The 12807-nt window shown below is 41.6% G+C and overlaps 1 protein-coding gene across 4 annotated transcripts in view; it reads left to right on the forward strand.

The window, feature by feature from the left end:
* LOC112115972 (dedicator of cytokinesis protein 7) overlaps positions 1-12807 on the forward strand; it is a 109321-nt gene that overhangs the window by 35194 nt on the left and 61320 nt on the right. For all 4 annotated transcript variants that reach the window (XM_029912397.1, XM_029912398.1, XM_026655793.1 and 1 more), the window contains exons 13-14: positions 9182-9299; positions 10043-10113. In XM_029912397.1, the coding sequence (XP_029768257.1) occupies positions 9182-9299; positions 10043-10113 (189 nt within the window). The remainder of the gene's footprint in view (positions 1-9181; positions 9300-10042; positions 10114-12807) is intronic.

Here is a 12807-nt window from a genome sequence, read left to right on the forward strand (position 1 = left end):
ATGATGCAACTGAGATAAACTTTTCCTGGTCTTAGGGTATGTCTGTATTTAAACTGCTACAGCTGTGCTGTCGTAATGCTTTGGTGTAGACACTATCTATGTTGATGGGAGGGGTTCTTCCATCAGCATAGGTAATCCACCTCCCAAGAGATGATAGCTAAGTCTTTTTTTGACTTAGCGCGGTCTACACTTGGGGTTAGGCTGGCCTAGCTATGTCTCTCAGGATTGTGGATTTTTCACACCCCTGAGAGACGTAGCTATGCCAATGTAAGTTCCTAGTGTAGACCAGCCATTAATTTAGCTTGGCTATGCAAAGCCCCAAACCATGGGCATTCCCATGGGTGGGTGAAAGGGACAAAGCCATATTTAGGCTTGGTCTGTACTTGAAAGTTATACAGACGCTCCCCGGGTTACACAAACCCGACTTATGGAAATCCGGATTTACGGAAAAAGTTCTGTAAGCTTTTTTTTTTTTTCCATAATTGTCGGAGATATGTTCCCGACTTACTCAAAATTCGACTTACGCAAGGCGTTCCGGAATGGAACGCTTGCGTAAGGCGGGGAGCGTCTGTATCAACATAGCTGTGTTGGTCAGGAGTGGGGGGAAACCACACCCCCGACTGGCATAGTTATGCTGACATAATCCCCAATGTAGACACAGCAGTGTCACTGGAGGAGTGTTTCCATCAGCATAGCTAATATTGTTTCGGGCAGGTGGTGTTCCTACATGGACAGAAAAACCCCTTCTGTCAGCACAGGCTGCGTCTACGCTACGAAGCTATGCCAGCATAACTATTCCAGTTTAGCTATGCCAGTATTGTCTCAGTGGTATAGACATACCCATAGATCTCCCTTGCCCTAAAATCCTTCTCCATGGCCTAGATTTGGCCCTAAATAAAGTAAGTTTGGGTGGGGGTAGTCTTGCAAGGATGATCTGAAGAAAGTGTTCAGCTTTATGACTGGAACGATTGCCTGCTTTAGAACCAACCAGTTTGCAAGGAGCAGTGAAGTTTTGAATTAACAGTGGCTTGTGGCGCAGTCACATACAAATATAGGAAATCTGCCCACACTGATTATAATGTGCCCTCTAGCACTTTTGGAGGATTTTCAAGGTTTTTCCCAGAGTGCTGGCTGGAGTGGGGAGAGCCTCCTAGTTGCTCAACTTTATTTATTTATTTATTTGCATATGTGCGCATAACTCAGTGTCAAACAGGAAAGTGTATTGAAATGAAGTTGTTAACCCGGGTACTGAACCTCTGCATGAGGAAATTTGGTGACATGCAATAAATCATAAAATATTAAGTGGCATGAAAATTATTTTTAAATTCTATTGCACAGATTAATAGCTAGAGTAATATATTACATCGGTGCAGTAGGAATCTGAGTGATCAGCTCATGTACACCAGTCACAGAAAAACGATAGAGAATCTGGATAAAGTTCATAGCTCTGGACAGTGGAATTTCATTATAAATCGGCTGGCATATGATCAAAGCAAATACAAGAAATAATCTGATGTAATAGTCAGTACTTCACAGCAGACCACAACCACATTTCTCATAGTATCCCAAGGAGATAATCTTGATGAGAGACAACAATCCAGCAGACTTGGGCCCTGCAATGCAGTCTGCTAGCAGGAGCCTGCAGTTGGCGACCATGTTTGAGGATCTTGTTTTGGAAGAACGCTGAGACAAATCACTAGAAAATGTTTTGTAGGAAACATTCGTAAAATGACAGGGGGATGAATGAACAGACAGCATGACAAGGGGCTGTGAATAATTAGGAATTTGATCCTGAAATGTATCTAAAAAGTCAGGCAAAGAAAAGATTTAAACATCAGGAGGGCAATCCATGGTTTTTAATTCTTTACCTTCAGATATTTTGAGGACTTGGGCCCCAGTCCTAGGATCCAGCGGAACTATGCTGGGTACAGAACTCAAGTGGGGTAGGGAGTCAGAGACAGCTTTGTGCCACTCTTTGTGTTCCTCTTGTCTGTAGTGCTGCGGGGGGCCAGCCCAGCCCATGGCACAAGTGATCTTAACATGTTTTTAATTTATAACCAAATCTCCAAAAGATTTCATGTTTAACCTGATGTGACTTTACCCTGCCTGTCTCTTTACCTAATAGAACAAATCACAAAACTGAAAAAATGGCCGTCACTAAAGGAATATAGGTGCATGTATACACACGCACGCACCCCTACCTTCCCTCAATGCAAGGTTGTTTTTTTTGATGGTTTGTTTCCTTTTAGTTGATTAGAACCTGCTCTAAGTCAGGTAAGAAATAAGCAAGTGTAAGATGTAGAAGGAGCCATTTCTAGCTGAGAGAAGTTTAGCACAGATCTTAGTAACCATATCACAAGCAGGTTCTCTTTTGATGTCCCTGGTAAAGTGACAGGCAGGGTCCAGTTTCAAGTTTTGGCTGTGGTTATGTGCAAGAGGCATGCACAGTTAGCCCAGCCAGCCAGTAGTGAAGTCTGTCTGGTCACCTGTTGTATGCAGTGTTGCTGTAGCCATGGTGGTCCCAGAATATTAGAGAGACCAGGTGGGTGGGTGAGGTTATATCCAGTAAAAGATATTCTTTCACCCACCGTGTCTCTCTGGTCACTTGTTGTCAGACGTAACAAACAGTGGAGGTTTTTTTAGTGTAAAAGGACATTGGAAACGAGTTTATTTTTGGTTGTTTGTTCCTAATCATTTCACCTCCATTTGTCCTATTCCCTCTGCTGATCATCTCCTGTGCATTGATTTCTGGAGTTCCATTGAAATCAGAACAGTGTGTCTTGATGGACAAAGTATTGTGGTGGCACTGAAGGTGTATTTGCCCAACATATTCAACATGTTAAGAAGCATCATAGAAGTTAAGTAGTTTGTAATTTATTGAATGGTTTAGTATTTCCCTGAGAGAATGTGTAGAGGAGTGAAGAGAGCAGGAGAAGGGGAGTCAGGGCCAGGGCCAGCGGGGGGGGGGGGGGGGCTGGGACAAATTACCGGGGCTCGGGGGTCCGGAAGGGGGCCCAGGGCCCGGCTTCCCCCCCCCTCGTCGGCCCTGTTTAGCCGGTCCGCCCTTGCTGGGGGGCCCCAAAAATATTTTAAACCGGGGCCCAAACCTGCTCTCAGCGGCCCTGGTCAGGACTCCTTGGTTCTCTAACTTGCTGTGTTAGCGTGGACAAGTCACTTAACCAGCCTGTACCTCAGTTTTCCTTGTTGTAAAAAGGAGATAATACTCTCCTTCGTTAGAGTCCTGTCACTTAATTTATGTTTGTAAAGCACTTTGAGATCTTCAAATTAATAGTGTTAGAGAAATGTCAAGTAATTTTTTACAAGGTTCTTGTTTTGTGCTGTTTTGTTTGTAAGAGGAAATAAAAGGGAATAAAAACAGTGCATTCGTTTTTTGTCAGCAGTATTTGGTGGTGTATCTACTAAACAACAAGTGTAATGCTACCTAAAGATGCCTCAGTTTGATCTGCACAATTAAGGGTGATTATATAGAAATCATTACAAAGTTAACAGAAATATTCACTATCCCCAGGTATGCTACAAACTCATAGTATTGTTAATAAAATTTGAAAATTGTGGTCTCCTGACCTGTTTTCATGACAGCAGCCACTAGTCACTTATTTCCTAGGCCAGTGGAGTCCATATACACACCAAAAGTTTACGCATTTAAGCAAAGCGCTGCATGTGCATATCTTTAAGTATGTTTAGTAGTTCCATTGATTTTAATGGAACATGTCAAAGGTTATGCATGTGCTTATGTGCTATGTTGCACCAGGGCTTTAGATTCCAGGTACATTGTGATGAACGTGGCTAATCCATTGAATAACAATGACTTTGGCTGTGGCTTTTGACGTTGACTGTAGCCTTGCTCACAAACTTGGCTACAAGATGATAACCACAAATATTGTGGCTTAATGGAACCAAGAGTGAAGCAATTACATTACTTGCAGGCCACATTCTTTATAAACAGATCTTGAAGCAATAGCACAGAGTATGTATTAGCTCAAAACACTTCTGGCCTTTTGTTAAAATGAACCCATTTAATCTTTCTTCTTTAGCCTTTATTAGATTATGCTATATATATTAACTCCACGAGTAAAATTATAATAATGCTGTGATAGAGTAGTCATATTTGTAGTGAGATAATAATGAATACCATATTTAACTGTGATATAGAATGCATAGTGCTTTATACCAGAGCATTAGATTCAGTGAGATTGATTGATTGCTGTACCACATAGTATCAGGGTTTTTAAGGGGTGTGTCCATGAGATTACAGCCTATAACAAGTTACTTTAGACCAAAACTACTGTTGGAAGGATATCATTCTCTACTAAATTCTAAGCATTTTCAGATTAATTTCTGTAGAAGCACATTAAATGTGTATGGTGCCCTATTGATTTCAGTCCTATTAAAAACTATATCCTCCATTATTACTTTACTCATGTGACTAGCTCCTTTGAACACTATGGAGATACTCACATGAGTAAAGTTAAGTATATGCTTAAGTATTTTCAAGATCGAGGCCTGAGTTTGTACTTGTGTCTGTGCCGAAATTTCTTTGGGCCCTTACAGTTTAACTTGTAATGTTTTGTGGAGTTTTATTTTAAATGATTGATCTGGATAGAGCCCTTATTATAGGAATTAAAGATGGAAAATACCTCTTAGCCCAGCCTGTTCCTCCCAGTGTTTAAAAAGAAAGATAAATATGCATGTTAAATGTATACGTATTTTCTGCATGGAAAAATCCATGACAGTCATATAGTCAAAAGACTAAAAGTCATTGAACCCTTAACTTGGTGAATGCAGTTCAGATAAAGTTTTCAGTTAAACATGGCACCGCTTTGTAACAGGGGAAGACAGCTAGTTGTTGTTTTCCCATACTGCTATTGTTCTGTAAGTTACAAAATAGTAGAACTGGTTGAAAAATTAAAAAACATGTTGGCAAATGTTTGAAGTTGCTTTAGTTTTCAGAGTTTAAAACAAAGCCACTTTTCATTTTTCAAATATTTTTCATAATTTTTCCCCAGTAACTTTTCCAGTATGTCCATTTTTCCCAAGGAGAAGAGAAGCTGCCCTTGAGTTTGTTCTTAGTAAGACTTAGGAGATGGTTCAAGAAGTAACTAATATTGAGCCACAGTGTACCACAGTATAAGTAAGTCCAGTGCTCTTGGCAGGAAGAAGTGGTGTAAATGAGTAAAGGCAAAAATAAAAAAATGATGGGTGGGATTTTCCAAATCACTCGTCATTGGCCAATTCTGTCCCCACCAAAATCAATGAGAGTTTTACCATTTATTTCAACAGCAGTGGACTTTTGAAAGTCCCACTCTCAAAATACCACAACAAAGCCACCGAAGAGATTCGCGCAAGCCAGGTCCAGGGGGAAAAAAACTAGCCTGATTAAATGATAAGTTTCAAGGGGTTATTCAGAGCCTCTAGGAGAAAATTGTCTCTGAGAGCTGAGACCTCACACTGCTAGAAAAAAAGATGTATTTAACAAACATGATTCTGAAGGGCATTCATGTCCTGCTATGTGGCTGACCCGCATTAAATGAGCTTTTAAGGATTTTTATAGTATGAATAAAACAAAGAAAAATGTCTTTGGATTTTACAGAAAAGGGAAATTTTAACAACGGTGAGAAATTCCCTCCAAGAGTTCAGGATCACCTCTTTATAAATGTATTAAAAATTAAGGATTTGAGAAAATGGCTGCAATCACATTACATAAATATTTAGAGAACTGCCTGGTGCTTTCATTTCCTGGGCTGAGAAAGACTTTGCTGTTTAACAGTTCATTTTATGAAGGTAAAAGTACATTTGAGCTCCTTTGCAAGTAATATAAGCTTTGCATACGTTTTGCTTAGCATTGCAGATGTCCTGCAATAAAAGCCCTAGACACCAGTCTTCGGATTTAGAGCCTTTGGCTGCAACTTTTATTGATTAAAAACCTGTGAATGAAACCACAAGGTATTGACTGTTACTTGGCAGCCGAAGTCCCTGTGGGGTCCTTTCTTAATCACCATAGACCGAGCATGTCTACTGCCACCTCAGCCCCATCCCAGTGGCAAATCCTCCCTCTGTTCTCTAGCCCTGTCCTCTGCACAAATTTCTGGCCCCACTAGTGTCCCACTCAGTCTTGTCTCTCTATTTTCCTCCTCTGAAACCATGCTAAGACTGTAGACTTTTGACCTTCAGGGACCCTGCCAACAAAGTTGTGCCAAATAATTAACCCTTAACAGCCCAGTAACTTGGCACAAAGCCCACATAGCTAGGCAGTCTTTGCCAATCTTTGACTTCATGTTCTCTCAGCATGTTCAGAGGATGGTGATAACATTGTCGGCATTCCAGCCAGTCTATAAAGTGCCCAGCACGTTGTGCAAAACAAGTGATGAAATGAGCCTTTATGATGAAGTGACTCTAATGAAGCAGGGAAGACATGTTTCATGGGGCTTGATGGCTTAGCAGAGAGGAAAAATAATTAGAACTTAACAGGAGAAAGGGGAAATGAAGATGAAACTGGGGTCTAGCACCTACTGTACAAGATCTGTATAAGTGAAGTGATGCCAGGGCCATGTGAATGAGCTGAGAACCAGGTCATGCTGATTCAGGATCATATTCTGATTGAATAGCTGGGTATTTTTTATCCTGTGATGAACTGTATTTAAGTCCCCGACAAAGCACACTTATGACACCACTAGCTGTATCATCTAATCATCAGGGGCAAATTTTCAAAGGCACAAACAGGAGTTAGGCGCCTAACGCCCATGGACTATTAATGGAAATTATACACCTTACTGCCTTTGAAAATTTACCCTCAATATACATGATGATTGTCCTAACAGCCTTTATTTAAATGAGAGATGATCAAAAGAAGTGGGGGAGGAAGCAACTAATAGTCTTCCCCCCGTATTTTTGGTTGTGAATTTATCCAAAGCTGATGAGCCAGATCTTAGCTGCAGTGTGACAGCCACTCTAAAGTCATCTTGTGGATTCCCTCCCTGCTTAGGGATTCCTTGGGTGGAACAGAGCAGCTGTGATAGCTTCTACCCCACCACCTCCCAGCCCCTCGGAGAAGAATGGATGTTTGGATCTAGGTTTTTGGCTTGGGCCCATCTCTACTATTCTACATAACTCAGCCCTAACACTGCCTTTAATACAGGGATCTTGTAGCATGGCTTCCCAAATACATTAAATCCCTGTCTTAAGCACTAATAATACTTAATGAAAGTTTTGTGAGCAAAGTGCATTTTAAAGCAAATTTTAATTTCTATTTTTAAAAAGAACATTGCGGAGCAAATGTATTCATGCCCGAACAAGGACATTTAGTGGAGCCACAAAAAAAGCATGAGCCACCCTCTGAAAGAACAAGAGAACGTTGATTAGGCATGGTGAACAATGGGGATGAAATTCAAAAGCTTCATTCAGCATGAAGGACTTTGTTTGAAGAGAGGAAATTTGCCGTGTGAGAAGTAGGCACATTCCACAGCCTGGAGGGGGAAAGTAATTTGAGTTCACCATGCAGCCCCATATTGCATTCTGGTGCTGTAGAGTTGAGCTGCTTTGTACAGGAGCCGACTTTCAGTGGGTACCCCCCTAAAAGCAGCTTTCTCTTCTCAGAGTCCTGCAGAAGAACTCAAACCCAGTATTATTCCCACTATACATGCACGGAATTCTTACTGAAATTACTGGGAGCTCTGGACACATAAAGAGAGCAAGATATTTGTGATGACAATCTAAGAGGAGCCTTTTTGTTTTTAGTCTGTCACTTCTGATGCTCTGGGGCTGCTGCTTATTACACTGATGAATTATCTCACTGTTCCTTTGTGCTCCCCACGTCTGTTTCTTGTGTCCACCTGTTGTCTCTCGACTTAGTAACATAGATTGGGAGCTCTTTGGGACAAGGACCATCTTTTTGTTACCTGTGCATTAGAAGGCTTTGAGCTAGTCCCACCTCACAGAGGACTTGTTCATGTAGACAAGCCCTAATTGTCTTTTGGCAATGTACAAGAGCCTTAAATGGGTGTAAATTATATACATCTCCAATGTAAGGACTCTGTGCTGCGAGAATGGTGTAAAGGGGCCATAGTTTGACTGAGAATAGTGACTTTAAAGTGCTTGGTCTCCTCTGATCTGTGCTTTCCAGGGACCAGTGGGCCAGTGTGGTCTTGCTTGTGGATCCGTGAAGGGGGTGGATATTCCAGCTTCCTCTGGATCACTGGGCTGGGGCAAACCATTCCCCTACAATAGAAGTGTGAATAGGCAACGCTGAGTGTTTGAAACTCCTGGGACCTGATTCTTCTTTGCCCTACACCTTGTGTAGTCATTTATACCTGTGCAAAGGGAGTGCAAAAACTACCACCAAATCAGAATAGTAATGCGCTACATCTGTCTTACACTTGCTTTGCACTGGTGTAGATGACTGCACAAGGAGCAAGACGATGAGGAATCAGTCACCTGGAGGTTCCTCTCTCCCCTGCAGGGGGAATTGCTACATAAGAGAAAATGGAGCCTGTGGTTCACAATTCTGTTGGTGATGCATGAGTCAGAATAAAATCCAGCTCACTTGTATGGGTTTTGCAGTTCTAAGAGGAGTAAAAAATAGTAAAACCTTATTTCAGTCACCAGAGTGAGCAGGTACAACTGATAGAAGGTGCCGATCTGCTGAGTAAGTAGGTGCCATTTTTATATAGTCACTTTTCAGAGGAGAACTGCATTTTGACACCATCCTGATGTCTTCTCCTTCATCCCCTCACAAGTGTCAGCAAGGCAGGTGCTTCATGGGAGACGGGTGGGTGGGTGTGTTGGGACAATTTAAAACTTTGCACATGCTTCCTTATTGATGCTCTCGCTTTCCAATGGAATTGTTGACGTAGTAAACTCATTGAACAGAACTCTTTTTAAAATGGCAAGAAAGCTTTAGAATGGCAATGACATAGAATTACTGTCTCGGAACCTGTCACTTAGCTGGGAGAATTGAGGTTTGATGTTTGGAGCATGAGTTATAACCAAATCACCGTTGAGGGTGGAGTGTGTGTGTGTGGGGGGGTAATAAGGAAAAAATGCCAAGACTTTCATATGTTCCATTGAATTTCTACTTGTTTTTGTAGATTATAGTGTCAATAGTTGTGTGTGCTACCCAGAGTTTTCATGTTGAGGTAAATGCTAATGCTTCTGTTTTTTGCAGAAATCTTCTGTATGTCTACCCTCAGAGCCTTAACTTTGCCAACCGGCAGGGCTCTGCCAGGAATATCACTGTGAAAGTCCAGTTTATGTACGGAGAGGATCCAAGCAATGCCATGCCAGTAAGGAATATGCTTTGCTTTCAGTTCCTGTAACTGCTGGGTGCTGCCAATGTAAAGAGTTACCATCTGCACTGCAGCCAGAACGGTGGTGCAGTAACTAACAATGCTCTGAAAAGATCTTTCAGGATGACTGTTTCTGTTGGAATTAAAATAAGAGCATTTCAGAACACAGCACACATTTAAATGCAGTTTGTCAAGCAGCTGAGTTGCAACTGATGTTCCAGAGCCAGACTCAGGAAGTCTGTAGTGGCCGCCCGTTAGGCTGGTAATGTAATATTTTTGCTTCAGTGGCAAAAAAAAATTTAATCTTATGTTCTACTCTTATTCAGGCCCGGATTCTCAGCCAACAGAGCTCGCTGAATTACACCTGCTGAGGATCTCTCTGTGGGTTCCTTCTCCCTTTCCCACGTTCACACTCCCATTCTTTTGTTCTCTCTGTTCCCCTTGCTTCCTTCCTCCTGGTGTTGCCCAACTGAGAATGAGGGCTAGCTGTACCACATGGCCTCATCGGCCAAGTCTTCGGATGGCCCCACTCCACCCAATTTTTGTAACTGGGTTTATGAAATAATTTTTCAAATGATCGAAAGATGTTGTATAGCAATGAAGAGCCAAATCCTCAGCTGGTGTAAATCAGTACCGCTCTATTGACTTCAGTTTACAGCAGCTGAGGATCTGGCCCTAAGCCTCAAACAATGTAGAACTCTGGCGCAAATTCTAATGCTTCTTCTGTTGTGTTTCTGCAGGTTATCTTTGGTAAATCTAGCTGTCCTGAATTTTCAAAAGAAGCATACACAGCGGTAGTATATCATAACAGGTAAAATACAAAAGCTGCTTTTAAAAAACAATTGGGCTTAATTCACCACAATGCTACTCCACTCAAGTCAGAGGAGTTTTACTGGTGTGAATGTGGAGCAATGCAATGTGAATCTGACTCATTGTTTATTTAACACTGACAATACACTCAGTGCTTATCATATATAAAAAAATAAAGACAGCACCTAATACTCCAGTTGTACTTTTATAGAGACTGAGGGCCAGAGTCTGCTCTCCTAGGGGTATAAATCAGGAGTATTCTGTGTAAAACTGATGTGAGAGGTGAATCGAATCCTAAAAGGTTCCTTCTTCCAAGACACTGAGCACACCAGCCTGATCCAGTGAAACACTTGAGCACAAGCGTAAAGTTAGGCATATCAGTCAATGGGGACTATTTATGTGCTGAAGTTAAGCACATGCTCAGAGTACTTGGTAGCTTGCAGTTTTGAGCCCAAAGTTCTTACTCAGACACACTTACTCAAACTAATCGTCCTTACTCATGAAAATAGTCCCATTAGAGCCAGTGGCACTACCTGAGGCAAGGAGTACTCACCTGAGTAAGGATTGCACAAGTTGGCCCCAGTTTTGCATTTGTTCACAACCTCTTGCATTTACAGATATGCACTGAAGGACAAGGCTCTTACTTCAGTGGGACTGGGGTTGGACTCTGATTGCAGTGTATAAAGTTAGTGAAAATTGTATTCCGTATGGTTCTAACTTAAAATAAGCAAACAATTGGTAGTTTGATACAAAAATCAAGCATGAAATCCTGGCCTCATTGAAGTCAGCGTATGCTTTACAAGGATTTCAGGCCAGATCTATGTGCTTGCTTTTTGCTGAAAATAGAATGAACATCTCATTTGAAAATTGACCTAATCTATAATTATTAGCATTCACTCAAAAACAATTAAATAACAGATCAATCTGTGGAACTCCTTGCCTGAGGAGGTTGTGAAGGCTAGGACTATAACAGGGTTTAAAAAAGAACTAGATAAATTCATGGAGGTTAAGTCCATTAATGGCTATTAGCCAGGATGGGTAAGCAATGGTGTCCCTAGCCTCTGTTTGTCAGAGGGTGGAGATAGATGGCAGGAGAAGTCTATGTAGTACTCCAGTTGTCCTTTATATTTCTAGAAAGCAAATTCATTTATTCATTTCCTTTTTAGAATAAAGCATACTTTTAATTATTTTTATTAGTAGACAGGAAAAATGCTTTGTTGAACGCAAAGGTATTTATGAAAATGAGCAAAAACGCTGATAAATTATAGATCTGCTTCCAGCTTGAGCTGGCATGAGGTCCAGGAATGTATCTTTTAAATTCTGGATCATTCCTGAAATAGTGCTGTTGGTCCAAAGGACCTGTGAGCATTTTAATGTTTAATATTAGTCAATCAAAAATTGGGAATATTTTTATGAAGATTTTCCAACAGGCACTATTTAATATCTCTCATTCAACAGGGTCTAACAATATATGCTATATATACTTGTACAGCCTAGAGTTATGGCCTTCCAGAAATGTGTAGACTTCATTTCCATTTCTTATGGTTCACAAAACATAGGACATGTTAAAAATCAGATCATTCTGATTACCCTTGTACCTCTTCCCCATTTCAATTCTGACCTTCTTTCCAAAGCCACAGTCTCTAGAATGGTTAGCGCTATAACAAATGCTGTTAAAACCTAAGATTTTCAAAGGAGCCTAAGGTGCCCAAATTCCAGTGAAATTCACTAGGACAATGGTTTTTAACCTTTTTTCATTTGTGGACTCCTAAAAATTTTCAAGTGGTGGTGCTGACCCCTTTGGAAATTTTAGACATAGTCTGCAGACCGCCAGAGGTCTGCGGATCCCAGGTTGAAAACAACGGCACGAGGAGGTGAGCACCTCACTCTCTTAGGGTCTGGATTCACTGCAGGATTAACTCTGGTGATTGGCACCCAGGTTAGTCTATTCCCGAGTGTAAGCAGCCACACTGCAAAGCCAGACTCAAATTATTGTGTTCTCACTGGTGCTGCACTCCCCCATGTGTGTTGCTAAGATTTCTGAGGGCACATCCTATGGTTCTTTGTAGTGCCATAAACTGAGCTGCTCTATGTGAATTTTGGGGAACTCGTCTGTCCTCTGGGCACATGGGGGAATTGTGGGAAGGCACTGGAAGACTATCAGCACTCGAGTTATTTAGCCTGCATCTGCACTGCAGCATGAGTGGGTTACTAACCTGAGTGAAAGCAGCACTCAGGCTTTAACCTGTCGCTCCAGCCTGGCCAACTAGCCCAGGCTTAAAGCACCATCCAGATCAGGTGAGGGGATTCTGTGTGTAAATGGGAATGAGGTTAGCAGCAATACCGGAGTAAGATCCTACGTTAACTCTGCAGGAAAGACATCCCCTTAAAAATCCCAGCCAGAATCAGAAACCTGGAAAACTCAGCTTTCAAATGGCGTAAAACATTAAGCTCCGTCCAGCAAATCCCTTAAGCACAGAGTGAACTTTAATGGTGTGAGTAGCACAAGGCTCATGTGCTTCAAGTGAAACACCCATTTACGTGCTTTGTGAACTGTCCTTAATTGGCTCACTAGATTCTAGAGCGCCTCTTGAACTTGGAAACAGGAACTGCAGATGACAACAGCAGCAGCATGGGAATCTAGCATTCACTCAGACTTTGATGGGAGAAGAAATGCAGCGTGATAAAATATTAA

This window comes from Terrapene carolina, unplaced genomic scaffold (genome assembly GCF_002925995.2).
Source record: "Terrapene carolina triunguis isolate 2854851 unplaced genomic scaffold, T_m_triunguis-2.0 Scaffold211, whole genome shotgun sequence".
In the NCBI taxonomy this organism is placed as follows: Eukaryota; Metazoa; Chordata; order Testudines; family Emydidae; genus Terrapene; species Terrapene triunguis.